Here is a 21208-nt window from a genome sequence, read left to right on the forward strand (position 1 = left end):
TGTCACTCAGTAGAATGGTGTGGCTGACTAATATCTTTTTAATAATTTTTGGACAAAAATAGAGTTCTGCAGTGCTGAGTAGTCAGATGCAACAGGCTTTGTCTAGCCAGGCACACTTGTTAGTTGGATCAGTTCATTGTTGATCTTGGTCTTTTCATGCGATTTATTGACAACCTTATCCGTTAATACTTAGAATAAGAATATGAAACTTACTTTGTTTAATTTCATTTCTGTTAATAATTTGTCACAGTCACGTCCCCCACTGGCGGCTCATTTTTCCCGCCTGTCGGCGGGATCTAACTGTCTGGACACAAGCCCTGCTGTATAAATTTATGTCACCACTGCTGTTTAGTACGGTTGCTGTTGAGCTGCTATGTACTAGATGATTTCAGAGAAAGAAGCCTCACTGAGTGAGCTAGCATCATCGAGAAATATTTATCTATTAGCATGACCAAGGGGCCGTGTTTGTAATCTACCATATGGTTCATTTAGTGTTATCAGATCGTTAGCATATCCTCCTGCTGCTGTAATCCTAAAATTTCCTCCGAGGGTTCGCCTTTTTAAACTTCTTTTTTTTTTTTCTATACACAGCATCTTGCATGACTACAGTTTTATTGTTATGTCTTTACTTATTTTAAATACAATCTGAGTACAGAATATCTGACACCCAAAGATTGATAGTTTGGGAGAAATTATGAACATCCATACCACTGAAATTATGTTTATTCAGCAGTCAATATAGAATGTTAGATAAAACATTTTTTGGCACACTTGCTTAATGATAATAAGCTGTCCCGTTTCTGTGTGGTAATCTAAATAAATATGCAAAACCATAATTTATTTCCCAAATAAATACAATATAAACTACAATGAAGATGCACCGCATCTGCGCCCTGCACTGCACCTCCTCAGAAAAAAAACATAATTTATTGTACTTCAGGCAAACAGTTGCAGTGGGTTCAGACCAAAAAAAGATGCTTCATAGTTCATTTCAACAGCTTATTTTTTCCCTAAAAGTCTACCAGGCAATACAACAAGGAGGCATTTGATGGGCCAATAGAAGACTACTATGGGCTTTGTATCATAGCAAGTTACAGGGTTTTTATAGATGGGTGCAAACGCATTTCCAGATCACGTCTCTACTTCATAGTTAGTCTTCTGTCAGCGGCAAAAAAAACATGCCACTGCTGATCATTAAAACCATTCTTCCCTTTCACACTTGAGCCTCAGATTAATTTAAAACTCTGTGTTCACAAATTACATCCAGAGACGATATTAAAGAGGTTATATCACCTGAAACTTGAGACGTGAGATGTTTATGAATCTAGGTTTGTGAATTTATCATGCGTGTTGAATTGAATTGGTGTGATTTGGCAATTCTTTGAGGCAAATCATTCCAGAGGATTATGGGTAATTGCAATACTGGGTTATTTGGGGAAATGTATTAAATAAAAGACTTAAAATCAGAATTTATTTGAGAGTGATGAGCTATTCTATGGCGAGCAAATGGGAGAAATTTTCATATTGCTCTATTGCTAAAGTGAGAGTGTATTAATGTGTTTTGAAGCAGGTCCTCATTGTCCTCATTAATCTACACAATATCATTATACAAAAAACACTTATTAAAGGTGGGTATCAAACCTGGAGCTATCGAAAAGGATTTTCTTTCTTTGTCAAGTTCTTGTCAATAACACTTGTTCTTTTACCTGTGTAATAACACTGCAATCAGTAACAGTAAAGCATACTAACAGGTCACATGCCCTGTGCTAACAACAATTCGACACATCTTTAAGTCCATGTACTCTCTGGAGACAGCTTTATCACAAGACTTTATGAAATAGGTCGATGGTCCAAACTGTCCTGCACAGGACTTAAAGTAAACATTGCTGTATTAAATGTATTTTTTGTTTGTTTCTTTTATTTATGGCTTCGGAATCGACTTTTCAGTACTCTTCTGCCTGAAAGGGGATTCACTGTCACCATTATAATCATGTAAACTACAAGATTCCGACCTATTTAACGCCCGTGGATATGAAGTGTAGTGACGGCAATAATCTATTCCACCGTGACTCGTCATCATCATGAATCTATCGCGTGTACTACCAGTCAAATGTAACGTCACAAACATAACGTTGCTAGATTGTTGTTACACCACAGTTTACAGTGTTACTACACAGATAGAAAAGATGATACAGTTTTTTTTGTTATGAACAGTCATTTTCTGTCTTTTTACACGGAATCCACACAGCACTTGCTGTCCATGTGATTCGGTCCGGAGCTGTGGTGACAGACTGAAAAGTCTGTCAAAAAAAAAAAAAAGCCAAAAATGGCCGCCATAGAGCAGCCATAAACAAATTCCCATCCTTTCCTCCTCTCCTTGAGTTTATATTCCATAGTTTTTCTTTGTTTGTCTTTTAACAGCATCCTCGTTCAACTCTTCAAACAGAGGCTGAGAGCAGCATGATGAAATAATAAGTCAGTTTTTCTGGGTCATACGCACCCGCAATTCTTTGCCGACACATTCTGTATTGTGTGATAGCGGCTCTTATTGTCCAGGAAGGAAAAGCCGCTTTCGAATGCGGTCGGCCGGCAGCAGGGCCCGTTGCTAACCTTGTCCTTGCGCCCCTTCTTCCTGAAGCCGGTCCGCAACATGTGCTCCATGGTGATGTCGTAGTTGTGCCGGTGAGCCGTGCATTTGCCACTGCAGTAGCGCAGCAGCACTGTCTCGTCGCTCTCGTAGCCCAGACCCAGTTCACTCACGGTGAGCTCCAGCTCCCTCAGAGAGCAGGGCTTTGGCCTCCGGGCTCTTTTAGTCCTTCGGGCCTGGTTCTCATCAAGGCGCTGGCTCTTCCTTCTCTTCCTCCTCTTCCTGTCGAGTAAGGTCCCAACCACATGCTGAAGCTCGCCCTCCGTAAAGCTCTGAAACATCATGGAAACTGACAGAGAGGAGATAAAACAACATTTATAGACAAGTGACAGAAGGATTACGTGATTTCTGTGTGATGTGGATAAGCTTCCCAATAACTAGATATGTAAAGAGCGCAGGTGGCTCACAGAGATAGCATACTGTTGTTGCAGGATGAAGAAAAGCCGAGAGCAATGAAAAGAAACAAGTTTATTTGACATCATGACAGCTACATAGTGGTGTTATCACCATCATCATCACAGAAAAAAAGCAAGAATCCCAGGCTGCCAGTTTTGTTGATGAACGCCGCTCAGTTGAGCCATGTGAAGCCAAAGGAAAGTGGATGTGTCTCCTGGAGGTTATAGTGGTTCTTTGGAGAGCCTCATGAACTATGAGGTGCTAACTGAATGCAGGTTATTGTGAAACATTAAAACCTGTTCTTTAAACAACCGAGTTAGGTACTAAGTGTTCTGTCTGAACCCCAGCAACCTTTTCACACGACACCTTATCTCAGACCAGACAAGGAAGTAAGAAAATAACATTTATCTTACACTCTGAGAGGAGAGAGTTCATGTCGTCTGCTGAGCGGATTTTCCGATGAGGACCACCCATCTGCTGGGACACCGCTGCTGATTCTGCTGAGGATGACGGTAATGATGAAGATGAGGTTCTGGATGTTGATTCTGATGATGAAGACGGACTTGATGATGATGTAGATGTGCATGGATATTTTGTCTTAGGTTTGAACTGTCCAATAGTGGCCATGTTTCTAATGAGGAGGATGGACAGGGCTGCAGCAAAGAGCATGAAGGCAAAAGTAGCACCTTTCCATAACTTCATCTTAGAACACGGAGGAGCATTGAAACTCTGTCGAGAGAGGCAAAACGCATAAACGTCAAACAGTGTTCCAACAGTACACATTCAGTCATGTAAACCATTTTCTAAACTTGTCACATTAAAGCAAGGAGAACAATGCCATAGTTGTCATCTTCTGTGCCATCGTGTGTCAGTGACCTTTGCATAAATCCACTTCTTTCAGCTGAGGTTTTCTCTAACAGGGCTTTCATTTTGCCGTTTCTGATTCTGCTGTCAGCTCATTTTCACTCTAAGTGGGTTCATGATCTGTGAGCTCGACATCACCTGCTGACACCTGAGTATGCAGTGTGTTTTTCAAGTTGTATCACAGTAGCCTGAGGGCCAAAAAAACATTGCTGCAAATTTTTTATTTAAACTGAAGGCACGCTGAATGAGTTGTGCAAGCCCCTTTCCCATGAAACCTCTTAAGTTTGCATATTATATCATATATTAAATACCTGATGTGAATGAGAATTTAAGCTTCTTTTCTTGATTTCTGACGAAAAAAACCCCTTTTCTGTAGAAGAAGTGTTCTTACAATATCCTTTTAAAGGGGGGAAAATCCATCGCTTCCTTTACAGGAATCTCTTAGCCACACCTGTTTCCAATGCTATGCATGATGAGGCCTCAGTGAACATGTGTGCTTGTACATCCCTTTATCTTCCCTTTATCAGCCCCTCCCTTTCAATCGAGACTGCAACACAGCAGTCACAAAACTTGAGTTGGAGGACTTATATCTTATGTTTCCTCTTTCCTTATTGTCATTCCACAGGTATTTGGGAAGTTTTACAAGATAATGTCTTTGCATTTTTCATATCATGTCACCAGTGAGCAAAACATTTCCCTAGAGTCGGAAATGGTAATACTGGCAGCGACTAACAGCAAATCCAGACCAGTGTTACAAAGCGTTTTGCCAGACTGGATTCTATAGCGTACACATACAGACTGCTTGGATTGTTTACAGTGGGACAAAATGTCACATATCTTTGTCCAGTTTATCATAGAAAAGGAAAATCTGAAATGGCTCATTTCTGGAAGTTTGCACTTTCAGCATGTGGGCTGCTCCTGGAGATCACATTAAACATATTAAACAGTTTGTGAGTCAAAAAAAAGTAACAAGTAGGAACATTTTGGTTTTCTTGTGGAATTTAACTTTTTGCAGTGAAGTAAGTAAAACAAAAAAGAAGAACTAAAGGCAAATTCAGACAATGCTCCGCTGCGTCTGAGTGTTTTTGGACACAGCAGAGGGAAAAATACAAAGAAGCTGCACACATCAGCTGCAGTGGTATAAACAGCGTATAAACAGGTATAACCAGTCCTATCAGTCAAAGCTTGACTCATCACTCATAATCCCATATGGGTTTGACATGGTAAGCAGCCTCTGCACAATGAAGGGGTAGAACGGTATTCATTTAAAAGTCAAACATTTCAGCTAACAAACTCATTTGACACAGTCTATGTAAATCAAACATGGAACCGCGGCTCCTAGAGACTGTTACTCAATGCCCGGCTATACGTCTAAAGTTTATTTCTCACTGTTTAATGGCAGGACATGATAGATAGAAGCCTTGATGGAAAGTTTCATTTAGTTTCTGCTGGTTCAACACCAACTCTTACCACCCAAATCTTACTGCTGCTGCTCTAACTGTGACTTCTCAATTTAAAAAGAGCCAGGTAGTTACGATGTATGGCAAAGGGTGAAATCATTGTTTTCTTGTGCTATTAATAGATCGGTTTGGGACAATTACTCATCCTTCTAGTTAGTTGTTTCACATGGCCGCGATACATCAATGTCCTCAGCCTGTTAGCTCTGTGGCTCATCTTGATAAAACAATTAGCTAAAAGAGATGAGTCCTCGGTGTCTCAGTCGCTGACACTGGACAAAGACTGGTCATTAAACACTGATCTCATGTCCCTGAAGACACTTTGATTGTCATAATTGCTCCACTCAGAAACACATTAGTTCCATCTGCAGTCGATTGGCACCAATAAAAATGCCAAGGAGTATTCTGCAGCTTGTTCAGATGGTCACGGATGATTAATCGGCACAGACATTTAATATCTACCACTGGGCCCTGCTGTCATGGACATAAATATACAGATATTGATAGGGGAAAGGAGCACTGGTGTTGTTTTTAGGAGAACGATGGAAAGACATGAATGACGAGTCTGCGTCCTGCAAGGACAAATGCTGCTGTTTTCCAGCAAACAGAGAAGAGCAACAACACAGATGATATAGTGGAACCCCAGAGGACTCTCCAGCAGAAGGAAAATCCATCCTCAGACAGAGACATAAAATTGCAGATGAGTCGCAAAGACAACTCAAACACCTCCCAGACAGCCGCAACATGTCTGGCCCTCACAAAGCATCGCCGCTGATGTGCCCATTCTTTCTCCTGTGCGCAGAGATAAGGCCGGTCAAACGTGTGAGGCCCAAAACAAACGGAGAAAGTCACCGATTCACGAGGAGAAAAGGCACTCAAGTTTCACGCATGGAAGTCCTCATTTGGGTGCTTTGTTTGTAGTGAGAGGGGGAGTGAATATGAGGTATGTAAGAAATAGCACACCTGATGTTTGCTGTATGCCATATGTCACCTGAAGCGCTAACAACAGAGTGAAAACAGTCTCAGAGGATCATTAGTGCGTGAGGCAAACCATGAAAGTGAACTGCTTAGCCAAGAATTCCGAAGTCTGACAAAGCCATTCTTGACACATTATGCATTCTCAAATGCATGGATCGTACAGTTGGAGCCCAATCCTCAACCCTCAACCGAGCTCTTGTCGTGACTCAAAGATCGCATTATTTCAAATGACACAATAAAATTGATGTTTTCCAAGGAATAATTGGGTCAGTGGCCATGGCACTGCTAAGCTGGTGCTAATGTAATTACAGTCGCATGGCACTCGTGTCCCCCCCTCCCTCCCATGCCAGAAGGAGACACTCAACAGAATGCCACAGCCTATGGAAGCTGAACTACAGATCTGTCAAAATGGGGATAAGGGGCGTCTGTGGTTAACCCTTTTGAATGAAGCCGACAGGCGGGGGGGGGGGGCTTCTTGCCAGCTAGCTTGGAACTCGACCAGTGTGACGTGATTACAGCGACACGATCACAGAAAGGCGTGAATGAAGAGCTTCTTTGTGCAGATACCAACTCTTATGTGCCACTACTAAAGTAGCATTTGTTCCTGTGCATTCCCTAAATACAGCCTGTTCTGTCTCACTCTCTCTTCCTCACTGTGACTCACACATACCATAAACACACACATGCAGCACTTGCGTGGCTTCACTTTTCCCAAAGGATATGATACGGGCTTGTGGAGAAATCGAGACAAAGTCCAGCCCTCCATTGTTGTCCAGACACCCACTTAACTTCCAGGGCGCATACACACACTCAGCAGCACCATCACATAACACTAGATAATCCATCTTACATAATACTGCTGCTTCTTGATATCTACAAATGTCCGTAGGTCTAACCATTGTTTATTTACCACTGCGCAACCTGAGGCCTCTACCTAAAGAACATGAATATCACACTGTGTGTTTCAGCTCAGCTCCACCCATGTGACCAGCCGTCTCTGTGCTACTCTGAACACACCCAATAAATACCTGCACTGAAAAGATAACAGGAGCATAACAAACAGTGGGAAAGGCACCTACTGCGTTGTTGCAAGGAAACAACATGCTTTAGGGAGTCCTAGAGAGGCCTTGTCTTGTCTTTTCCCTCTTAAGTGAGCACCAGGAGGCCTGGGGACAGCTAGAGAGTGCTTGGGTAGGTAATAGGGACATATTCCAAAGATCAGGGCGGGATTAGCACTAAAGCCTGCCGGCTTTATCTGCAGTCACGTGGGGTAACACCTGGCTGCAGTGTTGGTGGCAGAGCCCAGGCCTTGCCTTGCGCGGTGTGTGTGTGTGTGTGTGTGTGTGTGTGTGTGTGTGTGTGTGTGTGTGTGTGTATGTTTGTGTTAATCCATCAGACACCTCTAACTCAGGGGATAGCATGCAGGGACCACTGAGAGAACACCAGCAGGCACTTCTTTTTCTCCGTCTAAAACCTGTCCAGCGTTCAGTCAGAAGACTGAAGAAGACAAGTGACAAGCTCTGTGAGTAAGATCTGGTCTGTTGGCACCAGGGTGGGCCAAAAGGCTGTATAATAAAGTGGATGTTCTGAGCCAGGATTGGATGTTCTAAATCCAGCCTTGGTTCTAATGCAACTGAAAAAGGCTTAGGTTAGACTGTGCCGTAATTTTGCTGGGCAGCCACCTCAGTTGGCACTGGCTCTGTCAATCAGTAACCAGAGGACAATTAAAACAAGCCTGTTCCCTGTTTGCAAGAATGCTGCTGTTCATTATTGAGAGGAAAGAAGGGAAAAACATCTGCAATGCAATTCTGTAATGCCAGAAAAATAGCGATAATTTTTACAACCGTTCTACAAATTCCAAAATTCCTGCATTCTTTTACTGGACGTAGGTAAGTGGCTTAAGGAGCTTCAGTTTTATTTTGGAAGGCCTACTATCATTTCTCACAGATTGATACAGATTAATCCAGTGACCCAACAGCCTAGCAGGAAATCTTACAACTTCAACCTGTTGCTGTTAGGATGGCGTTAATGAGGTGCGAGGGGAAGATACGCTCATAGATGCACATTTGACACGTCTCCCAGTTTGTCTGCCCTTTGCTATTACGGGAGGAGTTGAGTTAAGACTTGACGGGGATACGTCACCTTCCCTCATCATTTTTGTGCAAGCTGGGAGTAAGATTGATGTTGTCTTGGCGGCTTTCTAAAGAAGAGTCTGTGAGCTGCTATTCTGGCTGCTAATCTGTCTATGCCGGATCCTCTTTTAACACAACAGCATCGGCTCTAAACCCATGTTAAACATGTCAATGTTGCTGTTACAAAAGGCTGACTTTGAATGACGCTGAATACCACTTTCAAGTATGACCCACGCGAGCAAGCACAAGCAAGTACTAACGTCTGAGATATGATGACATTTCACATCTTTAAAAGCACATGCTTTCTTCAGACTAAAAGAAATCTTCTTTTTTTTGTGTGCACCATGAATATTTGATCAAAAATCTAGCAGAAAAAAAACAAAAACAAAACTGCTGCTGAGACAAAGAGGAGTGGTACATTAGTTCAGATTCCCCTTCGGTTTCCTCCATTTATGACCAGCTTTGGCAGGTTATGAAAGTTGAACGGCTCACTTGACTCCAGGCTTAACCTCTATCCGGAGTCTCGGGGCTCCGCTAGATACAGTGTAATCTCTACATATGATATGGGCTTAGTGAGAAAGGGATCATCCCTTCAGTAGAATGCCCACGGTGAGTATCATCAAGTTTCTCTCAGAGTACCTCCATTATATTTTTAGATAACAAGTTTGGCTATTTTATCCCAATCTTGTTAATTATTTAAACTATTATAGGTGCAGCTCTGCGACAAAAAATAAATCGCTGAAATGATAAATAGGGAGAAATTGAATAGATAATTAGCGGAAATCACTATTTCTTATGATCTCTGAGTAGTGCTCTAACCGTTGGGGAAGGAAAGCCGGAGAGTAGTTGGAGAGCAATTACACATGTTAATGAGGCAAACCACCACATTGGATAAGTGACACGGAAGGAAAATAAATGTCTGTGTGGTGGAAGGTGAAAGGAAATTCTGCAAGAAAGTTATAATAATAATTTCCCAACATAGTAGCATGCCCCTTGTAATCAGTGGTAATCACTTTGCAGACATTTCGTGACAGGCTGCTGTGTGCTACTGACATGTGGTTCCTGCAAGGGCTGCTTGTTGATAGAGATAATCCAACGTGTGTTTTCTGCCACTCAAGCACTTGGTGAGGCATCCCTGTCAGTGGCACCCAACGCCGTCCCCATAAGCCGCTGGCTTAAACTAACAAAAGAAGATGTGGTGTCCTTACCGTTCGGCCGGCTAATCCAGACTTAGCTGCGTGGCGTCGTCTTCAGCTGACCTCCACGGGCAAGTGCTGGCTAGGTAAGTCCATCATCATCACAGGCGAGGCGCGAGGCAAGGAATTCTGCTTATTCCCCTGAAAAGCATCACAACCTCCTGTGCCTGCAAATAAGGGAGGTGTCCTGACTTGATTCAGGTCCAGGCTGTGTTATTTTTTTATCATATTTGCACGTCCATAGAACTCTTTTAGGTTGCATGGATCAATATCAACATTCCTCCGAATGTAAGCGTGGGCTTCATGGCTTCATGGCAGGTTGATCCATTCAAAAAAAGAGGAGCGATGGCTGTTTAGAGAAGCCCCTAACTTGGCAGCTGGTTCCCGTCAGAACACCCCTGTCATCATCCTTCTCCACACGGAGCTCTCGGTCCCCTTCTCGCACACACTTGAGCCTGAAACAGAGGAACAGGGCAAAACTGAGGTGCAGTGCCATGTCATGATCAGATCTTACAGATGGCTTAACTTTTATTCCATCTGTTATGTAACTCACTCTCCCTCAGAACATTTGATCTGCATACAAAAGCGGTGTCGGAAAGAGAATCCACATCTCTACTTACCCTGTTTGCAGCAGCGGGTTTCTCTTCAGCTCCAGAGAGGGGAACTCTGTGGGTCGAGAAGATGGGTTAGGGTGAGGAGGGAGAGCGTGGTTACCGTAAGTGGAGCAGAGAGCTTCTCTGATGCCTCTGCCTGCCTCCCCCCTCAACTTTTGCTCCTCCTCCTCCATAGTTGTGCTTGTGGGCCGAGTCGGATTACTCCTGACATGATAATCTCCCTGGCTCTCGCTCCAGGACCACTAAAGGATGCTTTGGCCTGAGCAACGGCTTACATTTACCTTCTGCCGCAACAGAGTCTGCCATCTTAAGCGGGAGATTGGTAATAGCCTCAATTGGGCAGATCGGTCTGCTAAAGTAAGTGTTTTCCAATCTTTTAGGGAGAATTAAGAAAGTTCACAATTGGTTTAAATGGTGCTAAAACAACATTAACCCCAGTTTAATAGAATTATCACAGCAGAGGTATTTCATGATGATTCAATCTACAGTTGGCTGGAGATAAAACCGCGGGTGTTGGTGTTTAGGATCCCACATTCACATCTCCTCCAATACAAACCAGTATTTTAGCCCTTGAGCCTCGAGCGCCAAATGAGGAGCAGATGGCTGTGCCTTTGGAAGGTATCAGGCACTCCAGACTGCAATCTAAACAAATACCCCATCCATGGAGGAAATGTGTCAGGTGTGTGGGGTCAGGCGGATATAAACAGAGGCCGACCAGTTTGGAGATCAGTGAAGTGATGCACGAGGGCGGAGAAATGAGGGAGCTACACGAAGCTGTACAGGTGCTGTTGTGGAAGCATAAACCAGTCAAATAAATTCACAGGTAATGCTGTTGATTCAAACAGAACTGATGGGTCAGAGGTGTGTCTGGAGCCAAACATGTTGAAATAAAGCAGCAATCTCTATGCTCGAGCAATGAAGTCCACGTTACAACCGGAAACAAATTATTTGCTAAAAAATATCTCATTCTAACACCATGAGTCATTCTGATATCCTTCTGCCAAATTATACACAAATCACGCTGTACAGAGCTTTAACAGTGAGGTGGGGCTGTGGCAAACTCTCTAGGAGTTAAAATTCCTTCAGTGTTGACTGAGAGAAAAAGGGAAAAAGCAACGGGATCTTTACCCAAGCTTGGTCTCGTACAAGCAATGTGTGGTGATGGATCTAAGAGAGTAAGTTATTATCTAAGTGACCTGAAGTGCAGATTTCACGTAAAGTCTGACGAAAAGCCGACACAAAATCGCCTCAGCGCTGACCTGAAGAAAAACACCGGGCCACAAATCAAGAGGAGACTTGTGCTCTTTTTTCAAGCTGAGAATATTTTGGTGACGGACAGCAGGTGCACAGTCATCTGGATCCCCTCCCTAAAAAACTGCTAAAAAGCAAAACAGAATTATTACAACTAACTTGTTTGACACAAACCTCAATTATTCACCAGAGGAGCCTGAGTAAATACATAATGACTTCCAGTTAGCAGGGGATATGGTGCTTTTCTAGCCTTGAAAAGGAACATTCCTACTCTATACATATTGTTCACAGATGTGTTTAGTTTTCATAGACCAACCTCTGCTGTGATAAAATCCCAACAGCTGTTAATTGCTAAATCAAAACAGAGACAATAGAGCGAAACATTTGATCCGTGTAGAATGCAAAGTCTCTCTCAACAGCTAAGATTACATTAGTCAGGCAGACAGTCTGACATTCAGCATATACAAGAGAAAAGAAAACAATAAAGTGTGTTTCCAGTTTGAATATGATAGCATCCCATACACATAGCATTGAATCTTTTCCAGTGGGCGTGGATGAGTGAAGAAACACATTTTGTTTAGTTTTGGGCAAGATTTTAAGGAAGCCCTCAATCAGTAACACTATAAACACTCCATTCCACTTGAGGTGTCATTAGAAAGGCTGGAAATAAGGCACAAATGCAGCTACTACGCTCGTCTTGCACAAGATGTGGTTTGATGATTGGACAAGTAGCCTTCAGCCAAATGTCATCTCAGCGAGTGGAAAACTGCTTTTTGGAGAACCAAAATCTAAACACGCATTTGTGAAAAAGATGCGGTGGGACAATGGGAGCTTTTCTCCGAGCGTTACATGTTGAAAGACAACACCTCTTTCTTTGAGAAAGTGGTAACAAGGTAAATCTATCCTGGCTGAAGAACAAATATACATTGCAATTTGCAGTTGTGAGCAGACGAGCTGAGGCCCCAGGGGGGGCAGAGGCCACTTGGGTTTCCAAAGACGCATATGTAGATTCAGAGAGACTTTTACTTCAGTCATTACAAGATGCAGCACCAACGCACAGTTTTTGTTACAATTTGTACCTTCAGCTAATATGTATTGTAGTCCATCAACATGCGTTGCAGCGCATTTACTTCCTACACGACTACGGCGTGACAAGTACAACAAACTGAGAGTGCAGAATATCACATTTGTGAACACAGCTAAATGCTGCCCCCATCTGCCAGTGGTTCACAACTACATGTCACCACAATAAACAACCTCTCACCGACAGAGACACCAAAACTTAAATAGCTTTTGTTATTTAATGCAATGAAAATTTTATTTTCTTCGTCAGGTTTTACTTTTTTGTAATATGTTGTTGCTCCATAAATCTGCCAATCAGCACAGGCTGTACTACTCCGCCCAGGTGAGAATTTGAACTCGTCTTTCTTCGATCCGCTGCAGCGACTTCCCTCCGCCCTGAAACCCTGTGGTGCCATCAGGGCCGAAGGGCTGACGCAGCACTCTTTGCATCAAGTAGAGCACATTCGGGTGTACAGGCGCTTCGGGGTTTAATGCAATAGCTTCAAATTTGCGCCTCATCACCCAGGGGCTCCGAGAACTCTCCTTATCAAAGTCTCCGGAGCACCAGGTCATTCTACTGTACCTCTCATTCAAACCAGAGAAGGACTGGCCCTTGCAGCTGGTGGAGATCTGCTCAAAGGTTTTTTGAACGGAGTTGTTCAAAGTATTTTGGGGCAGACGTGTGTCTGGAGTCTTGTCGGAGACCGTAGCTGGTGAAGAGGGTTCCTCCTGGACTGAATCTTCTGAGGTTTCACTCGGATTTTCCTGGGACAGCGCGTTCTCAGGTTGGTCCTTATTTTTTTCTTCTGAGGATTCGTCCTTGCCGACGCGATGCATTGACTGGAATCCCAAAGGCACCACACACATGCCCTTCCCATTGGACTTCTCCTCTTCTGCCTTCAGGACATTGTAGGCCTTACGAACTGCATCTAAACTATCGAACTTGACCACTGCACACAAATGTTGGCCAAGCGCTTTGTGACGTGTGGCGTAGCACCGCAGTTCCTTAGGCAGCTCTTTGCCAGGATGCAGGATCCAGACCGACGTGACAACACCGTGAGCGCTAAACCTTTGGAGGATTCTCTCTGAAAGTGAAGGTCGCTCCAGGCCTTGGGCTGCTCCGTCCTCTCTGGTTTGGTCCTCAGATATGTTCCAGGCAAGGAGGAGCTTGCTGGTGGGGGAACAGAGCAGCCACTTGGGAAGTGGTGCTATCCGCCTCACTTTCGTGCGCTCATCATTCACTTCCAGAAGGTCTGAGTACTCCGCTGCTGCTAGAGTCATGTACCAGTTTGTGGTCAGGGCCTTTATCTGTGAAAAACAGTGGCAAACTTAACTTTGTTTGCGTTTCACTGTATTGTTTTTATTCAAATGGTTGGAATGTAAACACCACAGAGAGCACTCACAATCTTGCAAAAACCAAATAATTTTTTTTTTTTTTTTTTTTTTACCTTTTTCAAACAAGTGAGGAGCTTGAGACTCACGTAGCCCTGCTTGTTCTTCTGCACGTGTTTCAGCAGGAAGCCGTCCTGTGCCAGCTGACGGTCGGAGAACAAATCTTCCAAATGGGCTTTAATGTTGAAGAAGAGCACCTCACGTTGACGCTCTTCCTCATCTTGGGCAGATTGTGAATCATCTCTACAAGAAGGCGTGACTCATCATCATGATATGCTGCAGTGTAGATTAGTCAACCATATGTTTTCTAATTTCCTTACCCAGTTGGATTGCTCATGGTGTCTCCTGAGGTTAGCAACAAGAGGTCACTAGCTGCAGTTTTGTTTGGGCTGTTTCTTAGTATAGTCAGGACAAGTATTAAGGAAAAAGAAGCAGGCTGGATACGAGCTGGCGGTAAACAATGCACCTGGACACAGTTCATACAACCACAGTGATGTCAGTTGGTTCTGTGGGATCCAAAACAAAATTGTAAGATGCTCCCACCAAAATTCCATAATACACAATGCTACGGCTACCACTAACAAAAACTTGCATTCAAAACAAAGTTACTCTTGTGTCATGTAAACAAACTATTACCTTCAATGAACAGAACACACTGCTAAAATTAAGGCCCACTCTGCACGACAGAAATAACCCCGGTGAGTCAGTATTATTATCATAACACAAAAGAACAACAATGTCATTATGGGTGTGAATTTCGGTGAACTGTAATATTGTTGGACTCCCAAATACACAAGTAATAGCAGCACTAAAGTATAAAACAGCACTAGTGGTTAAAGTTGGCTAAAATCATCTTTGGTTTTTCTACAGTCGTAGTCTAAGGCTCAAAAACTCAACAAATCTGCTTCATTTGATTTACAGTAGTGTCTCCATGGCAACATAAGCCAACAGCCCAACAACTGTCATAAAGGTTTTGTGCATGAAATCACCCCCTCGTTGACTCATTTCTATGAGTTTATGCTATAGTGAGCAGTAAATTGAGGATTCGGACGATTATGAATCATTACTATTTTGCGTCATCGCCGACAGATGCAGTGTTGCGAGACTGTCATTTTTTTTAATCCACAAAAGGAGATACATTGCATGGGTAGTTATTTTGGACACAGCTAATCTGTTCCATCAGGATTGTGTGGATGTGGCGTCTCCATGGCAACGCAAGGAGGCAACCCAACCGCAGTCGTCGGAGTCAGGTTCTGTCAGACTCATATTTCCACGATTGGTCCGTGGAAATATGTGACATCATCTTTCGCCAACAAAGCCCCGCCCACGTCAAACTGGACTTAAGCTCACGGACAGGAAAAAAAACAGCAGTGAGTTGTGATGACAACTATGCCATTGTCGTGACAGCTGTTGAAGACTGCGAGATGAGATGGTTGAAAGCCCCGGAAAAAGCATTTCCTGCAAATATAGTGTTCATGTCTGTCACTTACAGCATGCAGCTGGGCAACAGTGTCCCTATTAGCATTCATTAGCAGCACATAAATGTTTAATAAGTAATTTTAAACACACCATAAGGTAGTTGTAAGCAGACATAAGGACATTTTAAGTGCTTATTAATGTGCAGTATTTTTCAGCAATTATAACTCCTCAAATAAAGACTATTATTTATTATTCAATATTTAATATTGTTACAACGGTGCTTGACTCTGTTGTCATCCATCAAGTTTATACATTAGCCTCCACCCATTAGTACCCATAGGAGGATTTACAGTTGTTGACATATTAATAAACACTTACACTACCGGTCCAATTTTTTAGGACCCCCCCCATTTTTCCAGTTTTTATTGAAATTTCAGCAGCTCAAGTCCAGTGAAAAACCTTACACGGTGCAAAGGTAAGCAGTAAACTGTCCATGGTAAAAAACAAAACAAGAAAAAGTTTAGGTCATCAAAAACTGAAAAATCATGTAAATTTAATTGAAAACAAGAAAATGAAGACTTGAAAGTTAATGCAAACAATTCCTACAGGTGCCCCAACTTTTTACTGATGACTCACAAACCCTCTGTCTGTACAAAGGCCCTGCTGGAACAAACTCTGTTACTTCACCCTCTGATGCATTATTAGGACAATACTGCACAGCAGGAAGTAGTTCTGTATATTGCTATCAGAATGGTGAGAAAAAGACAAGTAACAAAGGAAAAAAGACTAGTCGGTCAGGGGTTCATCCTTCAGCAAGATAACGAACCAAAACTTTAGAAGAAAAGAACTAGACGGTGGCTTCACACGATGGAAGACCAGCACCGTCTCCAGACATAAACCCCACGGAGCAGGTTTGGGATGAACTGGACAGAAGTTGAAAGCAAAGCAACCTGCAAGTACATCACATATGTGGAAACCTCTGCAACTTTCTGAACAATTTCTCATTGTCCATTGCATAAGGAACGCCCCAAGTGTGTTCGGCTGCCAAATGAGTCAAAAGGGTTTAAGTTTCCATGAATCCTTAAAAAAACAAAACAAAACAAAACATTACATTACGTAAATCTCAGTGACGCTTTGAAAAATGGAGGTGTTCTAAAACTTCTGACTGGTTGTGTATATCTGCTTGCAACTACATTATAGTGCGTTAGAAACCATTTATTAAATGTTTATATACTGTGTACATGTTAAATTCGGGGAGTTAGAGTAAAGATTTACCCGAAGCAGATTACGAACACTGGTTTTGGGGACCTTTCATAAAATAGGAGGGGGTGGATATCTTTTAGAATTCGTAGCTACACCCCTGCAAACACACACATACTGAACCACACACACTTTCGAGTATCTGAACATTAGGTTGCATCGCTGGAACAAGAAGCTCTTAGAATGCCTTGAAACAAAGGAAAAATGATAAAGAACTAAGAGTATAGCGTTCATACATGAGGAAATATTTTTGGGCAGAATAACGGGCAACATTCCCGGTAATAGGAGATAAAGTGAGACAAAGTTTGCTGGTGTCCCCACGGGCGAAAGGCAAAAGAACAAACTTCAACTACAAAAGATGTATCAGTCAACAATTTAACTATTCGCATTTTGTAAAATACAGCGTCAAGAAAACTTCACAAGCCAGGATTTGTACAAAAACCCAATTATTTAACTTTATTAACATCAATGTTTTTTCTTTTTCATCAACAGTTTCTTTTTAAATTCCAGTTCTTTATCAACAAATAGAAAACAGACTGTGTGTACAACAGATCGAACCCCTACAGCACTAAGCATTCACAAGGTAAAAATGAACATTTTTGTTTTTCGCCAGCGTTTTCAAGTCCCCCCTCCCTCCCACCGCCGTCTCCACCACCACCACCACCACTACTATAACGTTTAGGCCTCTCGGATCAGACGCTCCGTCCTGCAGCTCATGTGGGAGAAGATGTGTGCTTGAGTAGTGTGAAGGCCTGTGCTGAGTGAGGAGTCATCTATTTTGATGGGTGGGGTGGGGGTTTGTGCTGTTTTTGCTCATTCAGATGGACAACCAGCTGTCGAAGTTACTATGGCATTACAGTAGATACAACGGTGTTTCCATTAATACACACTCTAGGACAGCAGGCTCTCTGCAGTGTCTCTAGGGTTGGTAGATCAGCAGAATTAATCCTTTTAACAATATACTTTTGAAGCTGTGTATATATCTATGTGTAATTGTACATATATATAATCAATCATAATTATATTTATATATCTATATATATATATATATATCTATATATAGATATATAGATATATATATCTATATATATGCTTATAGTTCTATTTCTGTATAAAATAATATCAGGTTTCAGTCCAAAGGGCTGAGTCTCTTTCCCTCTAGTAGGAAGGGTTGATTCTGTACAGGTGCCAGTGTTGATGGCTCTACTCCTCAGCCCATATGAACCACTTCTGCTCCTCTCAGTGTGTGTGGTTCAACTCCAGCAAACTGACCAGGCTAATGGGCAGCGAGGAGATGGGAGGGACTTGAAGAGCATTTATATTCAGAGATCAGGGAGTTTATTTTCTGTCAACTACCCTTTGGGTATAAAAGTCTGTTTTCCTCAGGTAATTTCTCCGCCGTGGAGTATGAAGGCCTCAATGCCATAGGCTTCTGATGAAAAACAAACAAACAAACAAAAACAACATAGAAATCATGTGCTTTCCATTTCTGTACACCTCTTATTTAGTCTCTTGTTAGCTAATTCACTTGTTTTTTAATTAGCTAACATGTTTACAGAAGGACAACTCTATCAAGTGTGTGTGCTCTGGAATCAATTTTCTCAAAGCTGAGTTGTTATTTGTTTTTGTTTTTTAAATCGGAAACTGCAAATGAAAAGGCAATTTTTTTGATGTATTGAACTGAAAAAGACCAAACACAATGTATATGACACATAAAATGAATAAAACAATAATGTCATGTGATAAAAGAAATCTGACAGCAGCTCAGAGAACAGTGGTCCTCCCGTATTAGTATCTAGGAACGTGTTAAAAATACATGTCCCTTGTGCTAAAGTACCCTAAGATAAAAATAAAAAAGTACCGATTATGAAAATAATGCATGCCCGAGGCTGGGCCGTTTAAGACAGAAGAAATGACTGATGTTAAAGTGATACTTAAAAACATCAAAAAAGTACCATATACTAAACAATAACATTTGACATAATGATTCATAATATTTGACGATTAAACTAACAAAAAAACAGAGAGAATGCTCTCTTAGTGCTACCAGTAGCCTTTGACAATCAGGGAGGTTTGGCTTCGACAGAGCAGAGAGGCGAGCTGCCAGTCTGCTCTGTCGCATCTGTACAAGAGTTGTCCTATTTTTCCATAGTCACTGTAATGTTTCCATTATTATTTTTAAAGCAAAAATATCATGTGGTTGGTAAAGTTGGCGTGGATCTCTGTGATTGGTTGAACCCGTCGCTGGGTCTGCAAGCACGTCCTACTCTCCTCCCCTCCGGTAGCTGCGAGGGGTTGGGTTTTAGGGGGTCAAGTGAGTGGATGGTGGCTGAGATGGGACACTTGGCACACTCCTGAGAGGTTTGACCGGGGAGGCTGCTCAGAGGGAGTGGTTACGTTGCATAGTGGTCAAAACTCCCCAAGTACTCCAATGCTGCCCTGTAGCACAACTGATACTGGTCCTGTAGAGAAGAAGGGGAAGAAAGTCTATATGCACGGTCTGGAACATTACATATCATACATGTGCTTATAGCTACATTTTTGATAGTAAACGCATTTTCATACTCTTGTTTCAAGCATTTCAGGTGACGCCGAGAGGTTTGCCCGATTTTGTTTTTCTATACTTTTGTCTCATCGGTGACACTTCGACTCCGTTAATCTCACTGCTGTTATTTATGTGAACTGATCACACAGGAGTAATGAGTTTACCAATCATTATCTTGATGTTCACAAATTAAGATGGAATACTTAACCGTTTGTTCATGTGAACCTAAGTAATAAAGTGACTCTTCTCTGTAACTTCAGCTGCAGTACTTTGCACTAGAGGCACTAATGAAAGGAGAGTTTTCTGTGTCACATTGATCTAAATTTGTGAAAATCTAACTTTTTTTTTTAATCTTCAAATGTTGAGGAACGCGTTTAAATTCACACCATGACTGCCTTCTTTAATGGGCTTTTTAAAAAGCTTTGCCTGCGTGTTATATAATGTATTTATCAATTCTTAATTCTTCAAATAAAAAAAACTGACACTGAACCTCTGTGACAGCACCAGATGAGTTTGCTATGGGGTTTCTGATGCAGCTCTAAAACCTCTATTAAAGAAGGATTTGTCAGTAAGTCTTGGTTTTAGTGGAGCACTCCACAAAAAGGACACTTTACATAACATCAAGTTTACACATTAAAAATATATAATATTGGCTTTGGAAAACCGCCCTGTCAGTGTGAGATTTTAAGACTAAAGAATATCCTTGTCACTACATCGCCCTTACCTCGGTCTGCACCATGGCAGGCCGCTGGGTGCGAAGCGTCTTCACTGTCTGGAAGAGGTCGACCACGCCCTCGTACCTCATCCTCTCGAGCACGATGCTGAGGGTGATGAAGACTCCAGTCCTGCCCACCCCGGCACTGAGGGGCACACACACAGGGATATTTATTACATCTCCTGTCTGAGGCTCCTAACTCTTTCTGACTTAAATGTTCAAAATCTAGGAATTATAGCTACTGACTATGAATTTAGTTTTATTAAAATAATTTGCTACGAGGAAAATCCACCTGAATTATAAGCATGTGACATACAGTATAATACTAATAATAATAACAATTTTTTTGGTTTGTTCTTCTAATGCACGGTATATGTACAGTACATCTTATTATACTGCATTCCTTTACGGCCAAACAGCATTTGCATATGAATACAAGTATTTTGTTAACCCTGATTATATCAGTGAGGGTAAACTAAATATTAGAAACACATCTCAGCATAAAACAATACAGTTCGACAGTACCACAGACTACAGCCAAAATGACCATCAAATTGATTCCACACATCTTTTAAACAACAGTTTAAACATTATAATCTTCATGACGGTAGGCTTTATTACAGGCCCAATACGTCAGACTTAATTAGTTTTAGCTAAGTAAACCTAATGAGCTGGCAAGTGAGTGTAATACTTAGAAATGGCTTTAAATTTTGAAATACCATTTAAATGGGATTTGCCACCCAGATCAGTCTTAAAGGTGTTTGAGGATCAAAGCGCAGACAGTCATAGCTTATCTGAAATTTGGTGTATATCTCCGTCATTATCTCACGATGCTCGTACTTTGTGCATGTTGACCACTTCAGATTATACTGTCTGCCATTCTGTCATTGTTAAGAACTCTGCCGCTACATAATGAAGATTCAAACCGTAACATTTGCGAGCATGTACAAAACTCTGAAGTAGCGAGCAACCATTATGTTTACAGATTTTGTTTTAATTTTATGATTACTCTGTGCCATCTTTCCTCCTTACCTGCAGTGTACAGTGATTGGTCCATCCTGTCCAAACTGTTCCTTGGTTTTGTGCACTTGTCCAATGAAATCAATGAAGCCTTCTCCAGTTTTTGGTACTCCCTGCTCAGGCCAGTCAGTGAACTGGAACTGGCGGATTGTTCTGGACTGGCCATCCTGCGGGGGCGGCAAATGAGGATTTTAAATACATTTAAGAGGCACTGAAAAGTGCAGAGAAAAATAGAAAAACTAGTATGATAGTATATTGTA

At 42.0% G+C, this 21208-nt stretch overlaps 3 protein-coding genes across 8 annotated transcripts in view; all 3 read right to left on the bottom strand.

The window, feature by feature from the left end:
* Positions 1-2311: 2311 nt before the first annotated feature.
* On the bottom strand, positions 2312-10349 carry LOC120799179 (neurturin). Of its 2 annotated transcripts, XM_040144129.1 has the most exons (4): positions 10291-10349; positions 9683-10125; positions 3457-3772; positions 2312-2936 (listed from the first exon to the last, which is right to left on the bottom strand). In XM_040144129.1, exons 3-4 carry the CDS (start codon positions 3743-3745, stop codon positions 2491-2493), a joined length of 735 nt encoding a protein of 244 aa, XP_040000063.1. In that variant the 5' UTR covers positions 3746-3772; positions 9683-10125; positions 10291-10349; the 3' UTR covers positions 2312-2490. The 2 variants fall into 2 exon arrangements, with proteins under 2 accessions (XP_040000063.1, XP_040000064.1); XM_040144130.1 differs by lacking the exons at positions 9683-10125; positions 10291-10349 and adding an exon at positions 4219-4340.
* A 1183-nt stretch (positions 10350-11532) lies between these two features.
* On the bottom strand, positions 11533-14388 carry larp6b (La ribonucleoprotein 6, translational regulator b). Its single transcript, XM_040143774.1, is given in 5 exon segments — positions 11533-11543; positions 12929-12959; positions 12961-13905; positions 14046-14232; positions 14310-14388. Coding segments are annotated over 5 exon segments (1191 nt in total). The 5' UTR covers positions 14327-14388.
* A 2897-nt stretch (positions 14389-17285) lies between these two features.
* The window catches only part of LOC120798643 (receptor-type tyrosine-protein phosphatase F), a 165169-nt gene continuing 161246 nt past the window's right edge, over positions 17286-21208 (bottom strand). For 4 of the 5 annotated variants that reach the window (XM_040143076.1, XM_040143074.1, XM_040143075.1 and 1 more), the window contains 3 exons: positions 20961-21115; positions 19938-20073; positions 17287-19130 (listed from right to left, as the gene is read on the bottom strand). In XM_040143076.1, the coding sequence (XP_039999010.1) occupies positions 19062-19130; positions 19938-20073; positions 20961-21115 (360 nt within the window). In that variant the 3' untranslated portion in view covers positions 17287-19061. Of the gene's footprint in view, positions 19131-19937; positions 20074-20960; positions 21116-21208 lie in introns of all 5 variants that reach the window. The other variant, XM_040143073.1, reaches the window with a different exon arrangement.

The sequence above is a fragment of the Xiphias gladius genome, chromosome 14 (assembly GCF_016859285.1).
Source record: "Xiphias gladius isolate SHS-SW01 ecotype Sanya breed wild chromosome 14, ASM1685928v1, whole genome shotgun sequence".
In the NCBI taxonomy this organism is placed as follows: Eukaryota; Metazoa; Chordata; class Actinopteri; order Istiophoriformes; family Xiphiidae; genus Xiphias; species Xiphias gladius.

Coding starts and splice junctions, on each gene's coding strand:
- LOC120799179 (XM_040144129.1), bottom strand. CDS start 3,745: ATGAAGTTATGGAAAGGTGCTACTTTTGCCTTCATGCTCTTTGCTGCA. Junction 2,937..3,456: donor GAACTCTCTCCTCTCAGAGT/GTAAGATAAATG, acceptor CCTCTCTGTCAG/TTTCCATGATGTTTCAGAGC.